Raw genomic sequence first — 22,989 nt, 5'->3', positions numbered from 1 at the left:
GGGTGTGAGGACTCTATGATCCTGTCACTGTACCCAGAGAGGGCTTGATAAAGACCCCCTGAGCAGATGCACCTGATGTAGAAACACCACAAGAGAGGTGTAGTCGCAGGTTGAGCAAGGTGCCAGTGTTCCTGGTGTCTCTGGCCATGAAGTCCTTGGCTCACTAAGGGTCAGAAAGGGAGACAGGAAGCAAGGGTCTTCAGAACCAGTCCAGAAAAAGAATGTTGGTATCATCATAGCCAGGCTTTCTACTTCACCCTCGGAAATAGTCAAAGGCTATTCAGAAAAGTCTGATTTAAAAATGATTTTTAAAAGGTTCCTCATATCCCTCAACACACATGAGGTACCCCCTCCGATGTCCTGTGAGTAGGCATTGAAGGAGTGCCCTGAAGGCAGCCTTGGAAGTCTGCTTAGGTTCTCTGTTGTGTGCTTTGGTGTCTCTTAGGTCCTGAGCTTGTGTTTGCACAGAGAGAGTTTTGCGTGATGAAGTCATGGTTGGAGTCACGGGGACTCTGTGCTCTCTGCTTTTGGCCAGCCATGCAATTTGAGACAGCAAGAGCAAGGGTTCTAGGAGGGCAGGAGGTCTTAGGGGGAGAGAAAGTGAGGCAGACACAGAGCGCTTCCTTTGCACCCCTTGGCTGGGAGGAGCTGAAAAAGGAGTCAAGGTACTTGTTCCTCTACCTGCCTTTGGCTCATCCACACAGGCTACCATTGTCTGAGGTACTGCATTTCCATTTTAATTTTTCTGTAAGTGCTGGGTCCTTTGGTCACACCATACATGTACCTGTCACAGCTCTGAAGTGTCTCTTCTTGGGACAACTGAGCTATAGAACAAAGGAGTATGTGTGCTTTGCTGCCCCCCTAGGAGGGAAAGAAATAAATGCTTTTCTTTCTTTTTTACCCTTTGAATTCCCTACTTACATCTTTTTTTTTTTTTCCTACCTGCTTTGTTGAGCCAGCGAGTTTCCTCACTTGCTCTAGCATCTTGAGAGAATTGAATCCAGGTTTCTTTTTGGTTCTCTGTTTCTCACCAGGTGTTTGGTTTATGGAGTAAAACAGATATCTAAATCAGGCTGGTTAGGACTGCCTTGAAGCTACCTTCTGTACCTAAGCTTTCTTCCAGGCTGGACAAGAGCCCTGGAGAGCAGGCTCGCCTGCTTTTTCCCCAACACCTAATTTTATTTATTTTCTCTCATCGTTAGTGAGTGGTGTGTGTCTGTTCCTAGGTGCGTGCACATGAGCATGGAGGCCAGAGATTGTCATCAAGGGTCTTCCTCTAACACTCACACCTAAGATTTTTTTGACACAGAGTCTCTCACTGAATCTGAGCAGTTCCTTTAGAGGGGCGAGGATCTGAAAAGAGGCTGGCTGACCAGCTCATTGCGATTCCACATAGAGCTGGGATTATAGGTCTAGCTTTGATGCAGGTGCTGACCATCCAAACTCAGGCCCTATGTTGTGCAGCAGGCATTTTGCCAACTGAGCCATTTCCCCGACTCATCCCTCCCCCCTGTTTTATTTTTATGCTTGGTACCAACTAGTAGAAATGGGCAAGAAGAGAAAATGTGTTGTGACTATCCTTTGAAGGAGCACGCGGTCCTTCATGCCTCATTTCACGAGTCTCCCATTTCATGCATCTTGGAGCTCTGGCCTATGCTGAAGGAAGCCCTGAGGTAGAAACAGTTTCATTTCCCCATATTATCTAGCATCAGTAACATTGTTCCAGAATGAAACTCAAAGAAACTGTTGCTTCTGAGTACACTCCTAAAGTAAATCAACTTTGCCCCAGGGTGGCAGTTTCTCCCATTAGAGTGAGAGTATCTTAAAGTTCCCACAGTGGCCATCTGTTTGGACTGCCTCTGCCCTTGGGAAGCCCTGTTGAGACAGCTGTGGAGATTCATACTCTGCAAATGCTCAGTACAGCAACAGCTGTCGACCATGAATGTTCTCTCTGGACCTTCTCACTCTTGGGGTCTCTCCTTCCTTCAGATAAACTCATTGATGCCGATGTTCTCAGAACAACAAGAGAGGTGTGAGCACATGACTCTAAGAAGTAGCCATTTCTAACTGCTGTGGTAGATCTAATTTTTATTGCTCATATGGATGGTTCTAGAAACTCTGACAAGCAAGCCTTAATAATTCACCTTTCTTTTAAGCCTGTGCAGTTTCTTTATTGAGACTAACATATAACAAACCTGAGGACTCACTTTCACAAAATGTGATTTGTTCTAGAAAGCATTATATGATGCCTTCTAGATCACAGGCCCGACAGGCCCACGAAGAAGCCACTTTATTTTCTAATAAGTAAAACATTTTAGAGAGCCCATAATCCACCTTTCTTTCTTTCTTTTTTTTTTTTCTTTCTTTTTTTCGGAGCTGGGGACCGAACCCAGGGCCTTGCGGTTGCTAGGCAAGTGCTCTACCTCTGAGCCAAATCCCCAACCCCCCACCTTTCTTTAGTACATGTTAACATCTTCATTCTAGTAAGATTTCTGTCAGAGCTGGAAACACACACACACACACACACACACACACACACACACACACACACACTGGCTGATTATATATGTGTATGAAACATGTGTGGGTGATGTATATACATATATGTAATATAGAAGATATTAACTTAAAATTTGCTTACAATTGGTTATTGTATTAAAATGTAATTTAAGAGGTTTTAACATTCCTGAAACAAACAAACAAAAAAGTAGCCTCCAAATCATTTGTATAGAAGAAGAGCTGTTAAGATTCCATCAACACTCCCTACTCTGACGAGAATTAACAGGGGTCACTTCCGCTGCAGATAAGAATCCCATCCGCAGGAGAGTCTGTAGAGACTTCCACTTTTTATGCATTTTTTTCTTCTGGAAGCAGTGCAGAACACAGTAAGAACTCCTTTGCCAGTTACATCCCCGGACAAACCCTATTCTCATACTTGGAAAGTACTGGGTTTTGTGTTTTCCTCTTAATCCTTTCTAAGCCCTCCTAGTCACTAATGATGTATCCTGTTAGTGTATGTCTGGCTCTAAAATCTAAGAACATCTCATAGATTAAGGATGCTTCTGCATTGCTTCTTGTCTGACCAGCATCTGTGGGTGTCAGCTGCCAACAAGTAACGCGAGTGTCTGTACCGCTTCTGGGTACCCACAGACTGACACACTCACTTCTGAAGAAAGGTACCTTCAAGTGTGCATGCCACTCTCAATATAAGTTGTGTATGCTTAAACACTTCCTGGAAGAGCATCGCTCGATCTAATAAAATGATTTGGCTTGGACTTACAAAGAGCTGCTGCATAGTAATCGCTGGAACTTGCATAGCTGTCATAAATACTTCACTCCTGGCTTCCCTGAGCATTTCAGAACGCTGCCCAAGGAGGTGGCATAGGGGGAAAGGTGGACAGGTATGCAGGGTCATCTGCCGTCCCAGGGATGCTGAAGTCAGAGCCCACCAACCCAACCATTCTTCCATTGAGGATAAAAGAGTTTCGTTCCTTCAGACTTGCTCTGGATGAGTTCTGAAATGTGCTCAGACTGTCGTGTTCAAACAGGACCCAGAGAGTGCGTCCTCCAGGGAGTCAGTGTCCCATACGGATAGACACTAAGGCGATACTGCCCTTCTTACCTATTTTAATAGAATATCAGATAGAATAGCCAAGTGCCCACAAGGCTTCAGGATGGCCCTGGAGTGGAGTATTTATCTTTATTGCTTCAAAGCTTTCAGAGGAGAAGCCTTGCTGCTGGTGGAGGTGGCATGGAGCAGGTGACATGGGGTGGTAGAGGTGGCGGTGGTAGACATGGCATTTGGTGGGTGGGTTGGTGGCAGTGCGGGTGAGACGGGTAATTGCTGACCCACTCCAGAATGCCAGAGCTCTTCAGAGTTGCGGGAGACTCTACCCTGGCATGGCATGTCCCTTTTTGTTCACACGTCACCGCTGTTGGAAGCAGAAGCACTAACATCTCACGTTTCTTCGAGTGGCTCTCCACTTACTGTTTTATCCCACCGCTCTCTACTTTATCATTTTTATAAATGCAGTCTTGGTGCCAGCTTGTCCTTAATTGACTAGAATTCTCGGTGTCGGTTTCATATTTGTGTTGCTCTGCTTGTCTGGTACATCAGAAAGTGGAGCAGTTAACTAGGGGATCCCTGAGGTAAGGGAGGGTGTTTCCCTCTGAGTTCTGAAGTGAGCTTACACCGTTGTGTTCCCTCAGACTCTTCAGGACTGCCCAGGGTCCAGGGCTTCCTGCATGGTGTCTCTTGGATAGATTTTTTTTCCTGTCTACTTCTTTTGCCCCACTCCCACATTTAAAAGCCACCAGCTTACTAAACAGATAAACACAATCAACTCCTGTACCCCCTTTTTGATAGTTCCCTATAGCCTCAGCTGGCCCTGTGTACCTGTGTACAAGTGGTCACTGTGTAGCTAAGTCTGAGTCTTTCTGCTTCTACTTCCTGAGTTCAGGACCACAAACATGACCACCATGTCTAGTTCAACATACACCCTCAGCCCTCCTGATCTTTTTTTTTTTTTAAAGATTTATTTATTTATTATGTATAAGTACACTGTAGCTGTCTTCAGACACACCAGAAGAGGGCATCAGATCTCTTTACAGATGGTTGTGAGTCACCATGTGGTTGCTGGGAATTGAACTCAGGACCTCCTGAAGAGCAGTCAGTGCTCTTAACCGCTGAGCCATCTCTCCAGCCCAGCCCTCCTGACCTTACTTCTTAGTTTTTGAATCTTTTTCCTTTCTGCCATCATAGTTTCTATAACTTGCAGATACTTCTGGCCATCAGACATAGAAACTGCTCTGCGTCTGACCCAAGGCCTCCACAGCCACCACAGCTGGCCCACAGAGCTGCTTTATTTGGGGGATCACACAAGAGGCTGTACCCCACGTGGCTTGGGTTACTTCTCATGTGATGTAGGCTTCCCTCTTGTCTCCTTGTCCAGACTGCTCACCAGAAGCTCAGCCCAAATATGTTAGAGGCGGGAAGCGTTATGGACGGAGATCCCTGCCCGAGTTTCAAGAGTCTGGGGAAGAGTTTGCAGAGGTGACAGTGCTTGAGCCACTGGAGGAAGAAGCCAGGCCGTCACACATCCCAGCTGGTGACTGCAGTGAGGTAAGGAGCTCCGTCATAGTCACAGGATGATCCTAGTCACAGTCATCGATCGTGGGCATGAGCATGAAACAGAAGTCGGGCACTCCCAGTGCTACAGGCCCCACTCGGCTATGGGCCCTTCCTAGTTTTCCCTGTGCTGTCACTTGGACAGAGATGCTGCTAACCGTCCAATTTCGTCTCAGTTTCAGAAGGTTGATTATGTCTGTGCCTTGTTTATATGTATAGACCTAGATTTCAGCTATCTTTTTTATATTGTCTCCTATTCTCTTTTTTTTTTTTTTTTTTTTTTTTTTTTTTGGAGCTGGGGACCAAACCCAGGGCCTTGCACTTGCTAGGCAAGCGCTCTACCACTGAGCTAAATCCCCAACCCTGTCTCCTATTCTCATAGCTCTCCTTGGAATTGTATCTTTCCATGATGTGGTACTATTTATTTTATTTTAATTTTTTATGATTTAAAAAGCTAACCAAGGGACTCAGCAGGTAAGAATACCTGCTGCATAAGCTTAAAGACCCCGAGTTCAAATCCCTAGAACCCATGTAAAAAGCTGAGTGTGGTTGACACGTGCCACTGGGCTTGGGGGTGGGGACAGATCCGTGGTAGGGCTGATAGAAGAGTAGGGAGGGCGTTGGAGGGTTGGAGACAAGATTGCTGGGGTTTGCTGGTAGTCAGCCTAATTCCTGTCTTTTTTTTTTTTTTTTTTTTCCATCTTTATTAACTTGAGTATTTCTTATTTACATTTCGAATGTTATTCCCCTTCCTGGTTTCTGTGCAAACATCCCCCTCCCCCCTCCCCTTCCTTATGGGTGTTCCCCTTCCAACCCTCCCCCCATTGCCGCCCTCCCCCCATAGTCTAGTTCACTGGGGGTTCAGTCTTAGCAGGACCCAGGGCTTCCCCTTCCACTGGTGATCTTACTAGGATATTCATTGCTACCTATGAGGTCAGAGTCCAGGGTCAGTCCATGTATAGTCTTTAGGTAGTGGCTTAGTCCCTGGAAGCTCTGGTTGCTTGGCATTGTTGTTCATATGGGGTCTGTCTTAAGGGAATAAGACGGCAAATGTTAAGACCAGGCACACAGCATCCTCCTCTGGTCTCGACACAGGCATGAGTACAAGCATCCATGCGCACACACACACACACACACACACACACACATACATCTCATGCACATACATGTATACAAATTTTAAAAAAAAGGTCTAAATCTAAATCTTTCACCGTCTCCAACCTTAGACCATGAAGCAACTTCCATGACAGAAGAATGTATTTCAAAATTTTTTAGGGTTTCTTTTTTTTTTTTTTAAGATTTTTTTTTATGTGTTTAAATGTTTTGCCTGACTTTATACATGTGCACCATGTACATACATGCCTGCGGCCTAGGGAGGTCAGAAGACAGCATCCAATCCTCTAGAACTGGATTGATGGATGGTTGTGAGCAGCTGTGGACGTGCCTGGGACCTGAACCTGCGTCCTCTGCAAAGCAGCCAGTGAACTTAACTGCAACTGTCTCCTCAGCTCTGTGTTTTGGTGTTTTAAAATCACCTGCACTTTAATCTTTTGGGACGTGATAAACCAGCTCAAATACATGGTTCTTGCTCCAGTGGGCTTGGGGTGCTTTCCCAGGGCAGGGCAGATCCCAGCTCTCTTCCCAGGGTCTGTCACCCCTGGGGCAGCTCACATACTCGCTCCCAATCTTCCCTGGTGCCTTCTTTCTGTGCCCCACTTTATCTGCCACTAAAGGAGCGGTGGTAACATTTTCTTTAGTCTTTCTTTCTGGCTCATTTGCCAACATCCCATTTATAGAACATGATCAAGGATGCCTTGCTGAACAAACTCTAAATATTTCTTGCAAATCTCAGCTCAGACTGGAGCTGTAAATATTCCAGACACGAATACAAGCTGGAAAAGAGACAAAGCACCTCCGCTTTCTGGATGGATCTGCAGACTGCAGACTGACTCTGTGTGTGTGTGCGCGTGCGTGTGCACACGCGTGCTCTCGAGTGTGCGTACGTGCATGTGCTTATAGACTGCAGGCCAAGGGTGTTTGTGCATGTGTCTGCATGGCATGTGTATTCAAGGTTGCCTAGCATCTCTGTTACTAAAATCTGTAGGAGACTTCTCCCAAGGATGTCCTCAGCAATCAGACATCTGTCCTCAACATCCTGAATACTTGCAAACCTAAAGGAAACAAGGACAAATGCAGGTGGGGGAAGATTCCCCATAGGAAATGGAACTGGCAATAAATACTGAAAAAATAAAGGGGGGAACACACATATATACACACACACACAGACACAACACGCATACACATACACACATACACATACAGACACAGGCACACACATACACACGCACATGCACACACACATGCTAAATACCTTTGCCTCTCAAAAAAAAGAAAAGAAAAAATCAGATGATATTTACCTGTTCCCTAGAAATGATGGTTCAGTGGCAGAAATATAAGATTAAGAAAAACGCTAGAAGAGAGACAGAGAGCCGACAAAATGGAGTAAGAATAATGTGGGTGACATGTGGCCACTAAATTTCGAGCTGGAGAGCATGGCCTGGGGCCTCCCAGTGCCCCAGGCGGGTTAGCCTAGGGCAGAGATGCTGGCCATCCCAGACGCTCAGTTCAGTAGTTCCTTCCTTTTTTGGTCTTTTTGAGACATTCAGACAGGGAACTTTGCCTGAAAACACACATACTTACACGCAAAAACACATTATATAGACAGTTTTAAAGGGACAAGGATCTGCATACATTATGTCGTTGAATATTCATAACCCCGTGTTTTTCCTTGCTGTTGGAGAGGGTGTCCTGTTACTTTGTAAAAATCTGTTTCATCATGAGTCTGGGTGATAGAAAATTTAATTGGGATATACATCTCAAAAATGAGCCTGGACGCTTTAGGAGGTAAGCTTCATTATTCAGAGACCCTTTTTAGGTCTGGTGTCTTATCTCTTGAACTGGTCTCAAGATATTATTACGTGGTGCCAAGGAACCTAATAATTGTTTATTTTTGACATAGTAGTTTCCATTTACACTCCAGGGATACCCAGAGAGCCTCTGAGCAGAGCCAGCCCTTCCTGGCAATGTATTTCTTGCCCCTTTGTTAGCTCAGTGACGATTTGTTGGGTAGCTTGTTTACTCTGCTGGAGTTACTATCTTTTAAAGCAACCTTTGAAGTGAGCCTTTGGTTTTCTGTAGAAGTAAACACGAGTTGAACCTGAGGCAGGAGAGACCTTGCTGGTGGTAAAGGACATTATGGAGAGATCACCTCAGTGTGATACAGCTTCCCTGCAGATGTGCCAGAAACTTCAGATAGGACCTTTGAACACGACAGTCAGAATCTGCCCTGTTCACCACCCTCTAAAAGAGCTGCAGGCAGAGGCCTGGGCAGGGTCCCTTCTCTAGGTGTCTGCTCCCAGCAGAGACTCCCCACTGTCATAGTCTGCGGCATCCCACACCAAAGCACCCACAGGGGTACCAGATGACACGCCCTTGCCTCCCCTGTTGCAGTTGTCACTGCTACTTCCTGCCCAAAGAATAAGCTGAGTCCGTTCTACCATTTTTGTTTTTAGTACAGTAGCTGAACCCAAAGCCTGGTCCTGCTAAATGTGATCTCCCACTCAGCCCCCAATCCTGTCATTTTTCAAAGCAGCTTCTCTCTTCAAATTTTGGGTGTTCCTGTGCAACTGTGACCCTGCCCAAGGTCTTGCCTTCACCTGGGCAGATGGTCCTGTGGTGTAGTTTTAGGAGCATGGCAGTCTTGTGGCCACACAGTGTCTCTGTTTGCTGTCAGTTTCTGCCTCAGCTACTTGTCAGAGGCTATTGGAATCCTCATCCTTTCCACAGAAGCTGTTGTGCCTCTGAGGGTGAGAAGGTGAGGGTATCTTCCTAATTGGAGGAGGAACTTTTCCCTGCCTGACTAGGGAGTCCAAATCTTAAATCTGTCAGGGGCTCTGTTCTCTGCTGCTGCATTTATTTCTGTCTCCTTTCTTGTCACCTGAGAATCTGCTATTCATGTCTTTGGAGGTGTTGAGAATCTATTCTCTGGGATCATACTTCATCATGGGGTTACCCAACAATATGAAAGGAAAAGGAATGGAGGGAGCTGGAGACAGACTTCTTAGGTCTGCAAGATTAGGGACATTTAGCCAGCTTTCTAGGTCTGCTATTTCTTCTGCTTTCAACAGGTCTGATTTTTCCTTCCCCAAAGTGGCTTCAGAGTTTCTTGACAGAGACAATAAAAACATCAGAACCTGTTATCAGAAATTGTGCAGAGGGTGGTCTGGCTGTGTTCCCTAATGGGAAACTAATTTTAGCTCCAGGTTGAGTCAAATCATGATTTCCCTGAAGTCCTGTGGTGGCGTGGGTTACCAGCAGGATGGAACAGTGTCCCACTCACCCATCGAAGCTGTCCCCATTAGGAACTCACCCTCTCTGGACAAATGAGCAAACTGTATCTGAAAAGGTAAAGTAAGAATCCATCTCTCCCCTCTGGGGTTCTCCAATCAAAGGGGAGGTTGCTGCAGCCTCCCACTTCTTCAGGAAGGCTGTCATTTCCAGGCTAACAGTGTCTTTTTTTTTTTTTTTTTATATGAAGCCCTTCTTCTCCCATAAGCACCATCTAAACTACTGACAATTCTCAACAGTGATTCTCTGCCATCTACCTGTAACTTCACTCTTTTGCTCACATTCATGGGAATGGCCACGAAGGTAGACAAGTGTGAGCAATGCTATTGTAGAGATTGCTGTGAAGCATCTAAATTTATATTTAATATAAGCCCCGGGTGAAGCTTCAGGCTTCATTAGGCACCAGCAATTTGAAAGCTCAGGTAGCCGCTATTTGCAGTGCGTCTATGTCATGAGCCATAGGTGAGGGTCACAGGTCATAGCTACTCACCTTCCTCCTGTACAGAGTGTATGAACATAAACTATATTGGGACTGGAGAGATGGCTTGGCGTTAAAAGAACTAGCTGCTCTTCCAGAGGACCCAGGTTCAATTCCCAGTATCCACGTGGTAGCTCGCTACTGTCTGTGATCCAGAACACCCTTGCATAGACATACATGTAGGCAAAACACCAATATACATGAAATAAAATAATAATAATAATAACAATAACAATAATAACAAAAATAAACTTTGCCACAACTTTGGTCGTGCTTGGCTTTTGTTTCTGTTTGCCTGTGTTCAAGGCCAAAGAACCTATAAACATTTTCATCATCTCTAGCCCTTCCCCCTCCCTTGAGCTTTTATCAGACAATTTGATTCTTTCCTGCTGAAATGAAAATGTCTAACCTAGCTATTAAGCGTGTCTCCCCTACCAAGTGCAGTTTACAAGGCAAGGAGAGACGTCTGTGAGGCACAGTGCTGTGTAAGTCCTTCAAAACTTCATCTGGAAAGCAGGATACACAAGGCACTAATTCGAAAGCCAGGTAGAGCCTACCAGCAGCCATGATGTGCCTGGCCTTGGATTTTGTGTGTTTATCTGGCTTTGGGATCCCTTGGGAGTCTGACTTCTCCTCTCGTCGAGATTGAAAGGGATGGTGATTTTTCTTTTTCTTGGGATCATTTTCACCCAAGTCAATTCAGGCGGACATTCTACTCTTGAGTGAATCGGGGCCAACAAAGGGCACATTCTTGGTCGCAGCCTAAGGTGTGACTAACGAGGGGGTTGGGGTTGACACTGTTCTTTACTTCGGTGAAAAACAGAAGTGAGACTCGATTTTAAGAGCACATTTTTATTCCCTCTGATGAATAGCTACTGAAAGAACGTCGGGCTTCCGGCCCATGTTTCGCCACAGGTAGCTAGCAGGGGAAAGAAACCCACACATTTTAATTTTATTCTCTGTTCTTTGGGCTTGGTAGAAAAGACTGTGTAATTAATACAATTGGGGCAGTGCCACTTTGCTTTCTGGCCTAGTTGAAGAACAGGGCACGGCTTGTTAACTGTTTCCCTCTATGGGGAATAAATTGGGTCCATAAGATCCTTATCAAGAGCAAGGGGATTTCAACAATTATTTCTTCAACCGTAGACAATCATAATGTAAGTCAAAACCATTGGCTCCCGCGTCGTAGTTGAGTGAGAACCCGAGAAAAGTTAAATCTGACAGGTACATTGGCTCAAGGATGCTCAGTGGGGTCCGGGCTTTATTGCTGGGTCTGTGCAGGTGAGAGGCCAGGTTGGGACTCGGTTAGCCCTGTCCCCCTGCAAAACAAATCAAAACCCTCAAACAACTCAATTGCTGCCCATATCAATTCGAACTGCTTTGAAACGTCTGAGATTGACCTTCCCTTATATTTTCATATACGCATGACTTGGTGTTGAAACAATGAAGTTTTTCATTGGGTGGGCTAATGTTTAATTGTGGCTCATACACTTTTTTTTTTTTTTTTTTTTTTTTTGCAACAGAAGCTCTACCCTGACCTTGAAATACACACATTACTTTTTGTTATCCCTTTCATATTCGTTGTCCATCTTTCCCCTCATTGAGAGATGATATCCTCAGGACAGATGCTTTTGTTAATGGTTTTCCACCACCCCTTCCTGTGTCTTCAGTCTTTGTAAATGACATGGCTAGCGGGCTCGTAGATCCTTTGACCTCGGAATCCTTTTCAAAGCTAACAAGATGATTCTTGTTCTTACAAGGCTTGCAGACTTTGGTGTCCTGGTTAGTCTTCCTGAATTACACCAAGGTGTTGTCCCTTAAAGTCCATCTCTAGGGGCTGGCGAGATGGATCAGTGGTTATGAACACTGGCTACTCTTTCAGATGGGCCTGCGTTCAATTCCTCGAATCCACATGGCAGCTCACAACTGTCTGTAATTCCAGTTCTAGGGGATCTGACACCTCACACAGCACACATTCAACTAAAACACCAATTCACAGGAAATAAAAGTAGATAAATCATTAAAAGACTCTTATCTCTACTTCACAGCCTTCCAGATGAGTAATTTCTGATAACTCACTTTTAGCTGGGAACTTAAGCCACACAGCCAATCAAAATCGAGCTAACGATGACCATATTCCAATGATGATTGAAACCCTTTCCAACCACACTGCTAAGTATCGTCCATAGATAAGGCGCTTACTACCCATTCAGCAACCGACGTGACTAGAAGTATAAAAACTGCCCGTTCCACTTAATGAGACCCTGTCTCGGGGGTAGTGTTTGTCTGTGTTTAGGTTTAATCTAAAGTGCCTCCAAGAGGGGTGGGGAGACTCTCCCCCTTTCAGGACTTTAGAATCCAGCCACGCCCAGCCTTACCAAGGGAAGAGGCTTACACTGAGCGTATCTTTGCATCGGCAGTACTTGAAGGCTTTCTGGCAGTGCGCTAGGACTCACGTGATTGTGCGTGCATTTTAAAACCATACATTAATTCCCGTTATCCCTGCTCTTAACTTGCAGCATGTAATTGCCTTTAGAGATGAAGACACCAATTTGCATTCCATTCCAGTAGCTCCTCCCTGAGTTCAAAACGGAGAGACTGGAAGCTGGGGCTGTCAGACTCTCCGTGCCTTAGCCTCCCCTGAGTCCCAGGAAGTGTGTCTCAGGAGAGACAAAAGCAGACCAGATCCTGGCACATTCAGCTTCCAGTATCCAGCCCAGAGTGCAGCTTTCTAAGCATGTAAGACTAACCAAACACACTATGGATGCTGTGCTTTGAATCATATACGCACGCTACCTAAACAGATTCCTGGTTCTCTTCAGAGATAGCCCATGCTTTGCTAAATACATTCCCCCTTTTAAAGGGGCTTTGTCAATCTAGGAAACTGTGTTGCTCTTCCTCTGGGCTTACAAGGCCTTCCCTTTTCAAAATTAGTGTTCTGCGGTCTCCCAGGCTGCAGAGATCAGCTCGGCAACCTCTGTCTCGGTAGAATAGCCTTGTGGTTGCCCATAATCATTTAATTAGCCATACATTCTGTAGGGTGCAAAGGTCTTAGCTCGAGCAGATGGCTAGTGGAGGCAGTGGCTGACCTATTGTAGGCAGGGGCCATGCAGTCGCTTTGGAGGCTGCAGACGCTGGCTGTACTTTGGGGCTAGAAGCTGAGATCCAAGAGACCCTGGCCATCTGCTCTGTAGTCTCCCAAAGCAGGTGTCTCTCCAAAGAAAGCATTCCTGACACTGAGGCGGCCTGTGTGGCTGATGTGTGCAGGGTACCTCAGCCAGCTGTAAAGCAATCAGGCTGGCTACAATGGCCAGGGTGACATTAAGATGTGTGGCCCTTGGGATGAGTGCAAGGACATCCTTTGTCTAACTGAGAAGGGTGAAGGCCATTTGGGGGCCAAGCAACCTCTGACCCCTTCTGTGTCTGCCCTGTAAGAAAAGGAATCACGGGGTGACCCTTGCCAGATGTACCATCCAGTGGTCTCTGTGGAATGGAAGGTCTCAGAGGAGAAGCTCACCCTACATTGATTCCCAGTTGATTGCTCCATCACAATTAATGTACTACACCTGTCCCTCCCTGCCCCCATCCCAGTCTTAAGGCGTAATTGGCAGCAATTGTATTTTTATAGTCAGGAAGGTGGTTTATATCGGGAGAATATTTTGTTAGGTGTATACAGTATGAAGTGAGTCAATCAAGCCAGTTCGCTTGTCCGAGCCATAGTTGTTAGTCTCTTCCAGGTAATTCCTAACACTGACATTGGACTCTGCTGTTTTTTTCTGTCTCCCTCCTGCCTTGAGCATCCAAGCAGCAGAGAGAATTAACAGCTACTTCATGTAGTTAAAAGCAGGGACCTCCCAGGGAGCGCTTAGTGCTTGGTACTGACCAATGTTTGCAGGTATGAAACATGCCTTCACAGTAGCTATGACTTACCACAAGGAAACTGAGGCATGCAGAAGCGAAGTGATTGGACCACGATGCCCACGAGTTCCTGGCCAAATCGTTATTCAGGAAGAAGCAACAACCATGATTGGACATCTCTGAGACACACTCGCACCTCTGTGTCCCCTCACAGGGTGGTGGGCTGTTCCCGCTTTGTAGTGAGATAACTTCCTGAGCTGAACGGAGGACACAGTCTGCTCACTTTTTATCCTCTCTATGGCTTTGCTTCCCGTGTCCCGAGTGTACGGAAAGATGCTCAAACAAGCCTACAGCAGCCCCTTCACAAAGTGTTTACGTGCACCCACCCCCTCAGAGGGCCCCTGGCTTCACAGGGATCCATAGCAGTGTCTTCTGGTGAATCCTGCACCCTGACAGCATCCCTGCCTTTGTGTCTCCCTGCTCCTGCCCTTCAGAGACTTTCCTGATTACCCCATCCAGGGCTCGGGATGAGCCTGTGTCTAGCGGCCACCAGCCTGCTCTCACTTCTGCATTGTTACCATCTGCAATTAAAGCACCCTGTTCCACAAGGATGCGCCCTTTTATTGGTGCTGTTGCGGTAGCTGAATGACCTAATCCCCGACCTCCTAAACCGCCCCTCCCCCATCTCTTTAATTGGACTCACTCTAGGCAGCAGGAATGAAAATAAATGAAGTGTGAATGAATTGAATCTTCCCTTGCCCATCCCACCCCCTCCAAAATTGCAATTTAATAACAAACATTCAGCTTTTATGGGCTTCGCTCCCTCTTAAAGGGACAGGCCCTTCCTTTAGACTAGGGAGAGGCAGTGTTCCTGTCATGGTAGGGTGAGGAGTCTCCAGTAGAGGTGATGAGGTGGAGCAGTTGGGCTGACCTTGTTGCTTTCCCCAGGACGGCCCCAGCTCCATCAGAGTTTACCAAAAATCATGAGAGAGTGCCAGGGAGACTGTCACCCCAGAGTTCAGCTCGGCTTGTTATCCCTCCCCCTGCCCACCCGTTATTTTGAGGTTAGGAAAAACCATTCCTACTAATTGATACTTGAGGTTTCAAAGCCGTGGCTGTTTTAGACTACTGTTTAATTATTTACCAGTGCATTTTGTACACGATAATGGGTTTCATTCAGACATTTGCGTACACACATATGCTGTGTTTTTATTATATTCACTGCTGGTCCCCTTTCTATTCCTAACTACCCCCCCTCTTCTTCTTAATTCGGGTTGTATAGAGGAGTTCCTCACTGGAAAATGGATAACTGACCAGTGGCTGACTATACCACGGAAGAAAGTGTCTTCACCACCCAGAATAACCATTAACTTCCCTGAGAAGGTCTCAGGGAAGGATGGGGTCTTATGAGCCACCCCCCTTTATGACAGAATATTGGTGATCTCAAGGCGAGTCTTGTGTGACCAATTTTATGAAAATTATCAGAGGTGCTGTGAACGCCAGCCCTGTGCCACAGCAGGCCCAGCGTTGGACTCTTAGGGACTGCTCTTTGGGGTGGTTTGGCCCCCAGGGCGGGTCTTAACTGAGGGTCTCTGGTCATCCCATGCTCTGCTGAGCTCAGGAGGCATCAGTAGCATTTGCCTGTCTAAGCAGCGTTGGCTTCCCTCCCAGCCCGCACCCACTACAGTTCGTTGCAGAAGGTAACTTACCGAAGGGAGAGACCCGAGACCCCAAGACATTACAGTCAAGTTAGCGAGGACGCGAGGGTAAAAGGAACAGTGAGAGTTGTGTCCACTCATCCTGCAGAAGTGGAGGGAATAAAAGAACGTTCTCTTAGAGACCCTCAGGTAAAACATGTCTTATTTATTATCTGTTTCCTCCCGGTCTTTGTCTGACTGTATAAATATTTGTTGCCAGCAACAATCACGGTGCGGATCACATTTTTGTTGTGCTCTTTTGTTTAACATTTATCAAATGATTTTCCATGGTCCTGCATGGTTTTTAAGTTACTTTTAATGACTACATTATGTTGTGTGCCCCATTGTGCTTTACACCCCATTGTTTAATATTTAAGTGTTCTAAACACTTTATCGTTATAAACACGCCACTGCATACATATTTGTGCACATGGTGCGCACTCTCTCTTGCTCTTGCTCTCTCTCTCCCTCCCCCCTCTCTCTCCCTCTCTCTCTCTCTCTCTCTCTCTCTCTCTTCTTCACTTTACATCCCTCCTCCCCGTCACCCCCTCTCCAGTTCTTCCCTACCTCCTCTCTCTTCTTTTTATTTTTTTTATTGCCTTTAGATAGCAAGTAAAATTATTGAAGGGTAAATTTTTTATTTTGATATATAAAGCCATTTTCATTATAAAAACAATACCCATGAATTGCTGTTAGTCGCACATGCACAGGCCTGCTTCAGACTATAGCCTTGGTGGGAGCCGTAACTTAAATACTTAGATAGGTCAGTAACAACAGTTCAGTAATGAAGATTACGAGCCCACGGGTTTTAGATCCTGTGACCTTGTGTGGTGTTGAATGGTACTGTGGTGAGCTGCCATCTGTGTGGTGTGCACCCTGCTGGAGCTCAGTGGTTAGAGAACTGTTCTTGCATAGGACACCCCCTACCCTGCTGTCAGATCAGTTCCCAGCATCCATGTCCGGCTGCTCACCACTGCCTGCAGCTCTAACCCCAGGAGATCTGACACTTCCGACCTCAGGTGTTAATTTCTAACACTGATATACGTGAACATATAATTTTCAAAAATCCCCTTTTAAAAAATGTACGGATACGTGCAGAGGCATACCCAAATGAATGGTTTAATTTTGAATACAGAGGTGAAAAGAGTTCCACAAATACAAGTTTCATATCCATTGCTTACACACCTACAATACAAAAGTAGCGGGACCTTATAGTGTGCATGTGCCAGGCACAGTGCTAAACACTTTGCTATTCCCTCAGTAAATTTGTACTACGTTAGTCCCATTTTACAGATAAACTAAGGCCAAGAGGTCTAACAATTATATAAAGTTAACCCCATCACTAAGTGGGGACTCAGTACCAGGCAGCCCAGCTCCCAACCTGGGCAGTAGCTTCCTGCTGGACCATTAGCCAGGGGTGAGGGATGGAGAAAGAAGTGACTGGTGGTGGGCAGCGATGGACAGTGAAGGCTGTAGCACCCTTACCGTAGACCTGTGGCACCCTGGGAACTACATGAGAGCATCTGCGGTTTTCCAAGGCTCTGCTCACTGTTCTAACAAGCCTAGGGAAACACACGAGCCGACATGAGAAGCCACGCATACCTAACCCCGCCCCCTTAGGAACTGTGGCCGAAGATGTTTGAAGTTGGAAGTTTTGCTTTGTTCCAAGATGCTCTGCCCCTGCTGAGGCTCTTTATGGTTTGAGCCCAGTGAGAACATTTTTCTTCCCTTTTGCCATCGGTGTCTGTGGTTTAAAAAAAGTCAAGCACAACTCCTGTTTGATAGTTTCATTTGGACCAGTGGTCCTGAGGTCATAAACTCCATTTAATATGTTATAGGTCGATTTGGTGGGTTTAATCTGAGGTTACTGAGATGCTGAATAATGCATTTGCATGGTTTCAGATGCCCAAGTAGGGTGAGCATTTGACTCAGTCTGTTGGTAGCCAGGATGCTCTCTCTCATCAGTGGGCCTCTATGGGTTTAAAGTCTTACATAGAATAGCAGTTTAATTCTGATCAGAAACAGTAATGAGGCGATCCGTGGAGGACCGTTGACGGCCACTCCCCTCTGCTTCACCTGGCCCCACATCTCGAAGCTTAGAGCACCATCTTTATCTAGAAATGCAGGACAAGTGAAGAATTATAACCTCAAGGAAAAACGGAGAAATCACCGGGCCCCGGTGGGGTGGGTCAGTCCCCGTCCCAGCCTCTCTGCTGGGCACTTTCAGTAAGCTTAGCCATCCTGAGACGTGACCTTTGACCATCTCCAGTTCAGCATAGTCTGTTTGGGGATTTCACTTGGATGTTTCAGCTTAGCTGAGTCCATGACATCTTAGGGTCCCGATGGACTAAGGAGCATGAATCTTAGTAGACACTTGTCTTTCACTGAAGAGATGGCTTGACTGCCATGAATGTGATGGTTAATACTGTCAACTTGATGGACTCTAGATTCACTTGGAGGCAAGGCTCTGGGCATGTGTCATGGTTTGTATATGCTTGGTCCAGGGAGTAGCACTATTTGGAGGTGTGTCCTTATCAGAGGAAGTGTGTCGCTGTGGGTACGGGCTTTAAGACCCACATTCTAGCTGCCTGGAAGTCAGTCTTCCACTAGCAGCCTTCAGACGAAGATGTAGAACTCTCAGCTCCTCCTGCACCATGCCTGCCTGGAGGCTGCCATGTTTTGCCTTGATGATAATGGACTGAATTTCTGAACCTGTAAGCCAGCCCCAATTAAATGTTGTCCTTTATAAGAGTTGCCTTGGTCATGGCGTCTGTTCACAGCAGTAAAACCGTAACTAAGACAGCATGCCAGTGAGGGATTATCTAGGTTAGGTCAAGTAAAGTGAGGAGAGCCATATAAACTGTGGGCAGTACCATCCCATGAGCTAGAGACCTAGACTGAGCAAAAAGGTCACCAGCATGAATGGAAGTAAGTATCCTTTGCTCTCTGCTTCCTGACTGGGGACACAGTGTGCCTAGCTGTCTCCTGCTCCTGTATCATACTCTCCCTTGTGATGGACTGTATCCCCGAGAACTGTAAATTGAAACAACCCCTTTCATTCTTCAGTAGCTCCTGTCAGGTACCTAACGCAATGAATGAGTGTGGGGAATGGAGGAGACCCACTGAGGTAGCCTGAAAGCACGTTACATCATGTCATGTTAGACCACCAAAAGACAATGTCTGGTGTAACCATTTTTGCAGGCTCTGCAGACTGGAGTTAATTAGGCCTGTCTTCCTGCTGTGTTTATTTCAGGAGTCTAAGAAGTCAACTAGCATCATACTGTTATCTATCCCAATAAATGGGCTGGTTACTTGGTATAAGAGGCAATTTTATTTATAAAATCACACACACATACACACTCGTATTTCTTCCCCTTTTAGTATTTTCTTATTTAGAGGCTATGTACAATGACCTGGGCTTCATTTCTGTCTGTCATGCTTTGCTCTTGCTTGCCCCTCTCTGTTCTCAAATAGTCCACTCTACCCATAGCTATTATGAAGTCCAGGCTGACCCGAAACTCCTAGTCCCCTTCCTCCTGCCTCCTGGGTGCCACCACACCTGTGGACTATAGTCGTGTGTTTGTTAAGTGAGTCCTGACTTCTCCACTGGACTTCCTTTACTGCTGTGGGTCCTCCCCGTGGGGCAGGAGCAACAGGTAGTTTGCTTGAGAAGCCTAAGCCTTTTGCAGGAGAACCAAAGCTACATGTTATAACCGGTCCAAGGAAGATTGATACAGAATTGGCCAGTGGAGCCAGGGCTGGATTCGTTCCTGTCTTGTGATGAAGGGGAGGTGCTCTGACCTCAGAGGATCACCCTCACTCATAACACCATGCTAAGGGATCTAGTTTAAATAAATCCCACTGTGGTCAGTGTAACTTTGTACCGGCACAGTGTGCTGAATTCAGCTTTCTAGTCTTAACTGTGCAGACTGCATCTGTATTTGCTCTCATCAGGAGGTGCGCCCGACCCGTTCTTAAGTTCAGCAGTAATTAAGGACTCCTGTTCTCTTTGCTGTCCATAATTCAGATGACCCTCAGGACTCAGTTTATCCATTGCTGCTGTTAGGACATCATCCTTCACCTTCCCAGCCTGATGTCTTCTTCTCAGTCACCATTCTGTCTTACTTCCTCTGTTCTGGCCCCCTTGTCTTCATTAGCATGGGAACTTTATTGAGATTATAATATAATTACAATTCTCCCTTCTCCTTTCTTGATCCAAGTCCTCCCATATACCCTTCCTTGCTCTTTTTCAAATTTGTGGCCCTCTTTTTTCATTAATTACTGGCACATGCATACCTTGATGTATATACGTAGATATTATGAAGACTGGGAAGGTTTATTTAGGAGTGTGTGTGTGTGTGTGTGTGTGTGTGTGTGTGTGTGTGTGTGTGTTACTCGTGTGTGTTTTCAGGCCTGAGCATTTGGTCTTGAGTAGTCCCTTGGTGTGCTCTTCCCTAGGGAAGACAGTGTCTTCTGCCCTCAGCTTTCCCTAGGTGTCTGTAATCCTTTGTGCAGGGTTGAGGCATGTCCATTAGTGTCCTCTGTGTGCAGCTCGAGTTTAAGTGGTCATGTTGGTGAGACTTCATGTGTGTAGCTTCTGACGTTACTAGAAGACACAATCTCACAGTGAACTCCCTGATCCTCTGGTCCTTACACTCTTTCTGCCCCTTCTTCCGTATATGTACTTTGTCCGACAAGAAATGAGTGTGTTCTGCTCTTGTGTGTGTTCCCAAGATATAGCACGAAGGTGATCACTCTGTATGCACCCACTGGAGAGCAAATTTATAAATTTGGATGCACATTTGCTGGTTGGTGAACTCTGCATATTCCTTTTAGGCTGGTTTAATGGGTTGCAAGAAGTTCTGTTGAATAAATAACCTTAAAAAAAGATAAGGCAGATCCCTAGTGTCATGCAAAGACAGCACTTGGTGCAAAGACCAGTCTATTTCAAGAGGTTTCAACCTCTTAATTGGTGGTAACTGAAAAGAGCCAGTACTGACTCCAAGGCTAAAGTCATGTGACTAACCCACGTGGTGACTTGAGAGCTAGAGAGCAATCTGGTCTAGAGGCTGGGTTCAGATGTGCACTAATTGTCTCTTGCCTTCTCTAGCACTGGAAGACACAACGCAGTGAGGAGTATGAAGCGGAAGGTAAGAGAAAGCGGTGGGTTTGGGGGACTGCTGAGGAGGGAAAGCCCTGGCTGCTATGGCTAAGACAGTCTGTGCACTCGAGTTCCGCTCCTCCTTGCATTAGAAGGAAGCCGCGTGCTAACATTAGGACCAACAGCAACAGAAAAAAAAAAATCATTTCCAAGTGACACCTCACACTCTTCAAACCCTGACTGTTAACATTATAGGAAAGATAGCAGCCAATATATACCAGTCCACTTATAGAGGACGACTGCAGTGCAGGCTGCCAGAGGGACTTGTGAGCATCCCCAGCATGCAAGTGTCCAGTATCTATAGACTACGAAGCAGAGCACGACAGTCGTGTGGCCACCAGATGGCACTGTGGTTTAGCTCACTTTCTTCCCTAACCCCAGATGAAGTGTGGATAAGTATAATTAAAACAGTGTGTTCTCTGGCTCTCCAGCCTGGAATAATAGTACAGTAATGGCTTTAAATTCTGTCAATAAATATCAGGAATGACACTGAGTGACCCTTACAGTCTTCCATGGTTCTCCCAGGTACATAAAATCATGCCCGTAATTATCCCATATCTAAGCGAAGACTTCGTGGGCTCACATTTACTCTGCCGGTTTAGAAGCCGGATGGTTAATACAGGATGATTTTAGAAGCAGGGTGGTTAATACAGGATGAATAGTCTTGGCGTTTCAAGTAGTCTGACCCTGTCTTAAACAGAACTCAGCGTACATCTACAGACGCTAACCAACATGCAGTTTGCAACCTTTTCTTTCTTTCCTTTTTTTTTTTTTTTCCGGAGCTGGGGACCGAACCCACGGCCTTGCTAGGCAAGCGCTCTTCCACTGAGCTAAATCCCCAACCCCATTGCAACCTTTTCTTTCAAGTGAGTCCTGGGTTTCTGACTTGGAAAACGGGTGAACTTTAGAGGCTCGTTGTGGTGGTTTCCTTCCCAGGAAAAGATGCTGTAACGCTTAGCCCAGAAAGAAAGCAGAAATGAAACATTCCGGAAGCCTCAGTGGAGGCCTCTGACCTCACATGTATGAGATAGTGTTCCTTTCTCCTGGGTGATTGTCCCAAAGCAAAAACTGCCTTCAATTTCCATTCGAACTTCAGTACCAAATCAGAGTGGGGTCAGCATTTATAGTTATCTTATGCAATGTTTATTATGGGGCTGGAGAGATGACTTAGTAGTTATGAGTCCTAAATGTTCTTCCAGAGGACCCGGGTTCGATTCCGGTATCATATGTCAGCTCATAACCATCTGTAACTCTAGTTCCTCCATGAGCACTGGAGGAACTATGTATGTACTACACAGACATGCATGCAAGTAAAACACTCATCCATGCAGAAGAATAAAACACAACCGAAAGAATTATTTCCCAAGGGTACATATCTACAGCAGGCACTGTCTCTGTGCGTTCCTTTGGGAATAACACAGTTTTTGCTTTGATTTTAGGCCAGCTGAGGTTTTGGAATCCAGACGACCTGAATGCTTCACATGGTGGGTCTTGCCCTCCTCCAGACTGGATAGAAGAGAAGCTGCAAGAGGTTTGTGAGGATCTGGGGATCACTCGAGATGGTCACCTGAACCGGAAGAAGCTGGTTTCCATCTGCGAACAGTATGGATTGCAGAATGTGGATGGAGCGGTAAGCCCATTGCTGTGTTTGAGAATAATGAGAAGAGCTTTGTCTGCCCCCAGGCAGGGAAGAGCCGTACTGTGACCTCCTTATTAGAGGCCCGGCCTTCTTTATTTCCCTAAAAAAATATTCTACAGGATTTTTGTCTTTGGGAAAGTCATGTTGTGAGGCAGAAATCAAACGTGATGTGGCTGGAGTTCCTGAATATATAATAAGGTCACCTACTGTGCTCTCTGCTACCCTGTGTGAGACGTATCAACCAAACAGTAAACTGTGGGGGAACGCAGACAGGAATTAAGAGAGCCTCGGGCTTGAGTTAGGCGGGAACTCTGAAGGTCAGGCTGCTGCATGTTCCGTTCTGGAAAGTTCTAGTGCTCTCCCTGGGCTCTTGGGTAGATGAGAGTAGTGCACAGGCTGCCTCTCTAGCTGTGGTTTGAAGTTTGCTTTCTGCTGTGAGGAGAGCCTTGGTTGTGTAGAGCAGCCAGATTCTAGCCGTGAGGGAACAGGGTCGGGGAGCTTGGTAGATTTGAAGCCCCAGAGAGTTTATGAGGTAAGATTCTGCTTTCCTCCTCTTCATTCTGAAGAACCAAGAGAGGATCTTCAGGATTCGTTTATGAGTAGCCGTGAGGCTATACAGAA

General features: G+C 46.0%; 1 protein-coding gene across 50 annotated transcripts in view; it reads left to right on the top strand.

Moving 5' to 3' along the window:
* Positions 1 to 22,989, top strand: part of Nin (ninein) — a 102,172-nt gene that overhangs the window by 27,805 nt on the left and 51,378 nt on the right. For 29 of the 50 annotated variants that reach the window (XR_015621781.1, XR_015621778.1, XR_015621765.1 and 26 more), the window contains 3 exon segments: positions 4,953 to 5,122; positions 20,679 to 20,718; positions 22,169 to 22,359. Coding sequence is in view for 21 of the 50 variants with exons in the window: in XM_087552710.1 (XP_087408836.1) it covers positions 4,953 to 5,122; positions 20,679 to 20,718; positions 22,169 to 22,359 (401 nt within the window). In the remaining 29 variants the exon portion in view is untranslated. 50 annotated transcript variants of the gene reach the window in all.

Source organism: Rattus norvegicus, chromosome 6 (genome assembly GCF_021556685.1).
Source record: "Rattus norvegicus strain SHRSP/BbbUtx chromosome 6, alternate assembly SHRSP_T2T, whole genome shotgun sequence".
Classification (NCBI taxonomy): Eukaryota; Metazoa; Chordata; class Mammalia; order Rodentia; family Muridae; genus Rattus; species Rattus norvegicus.
This window is presented reverse-complemented; position numbering and strand designations above follow the sequence as displayed.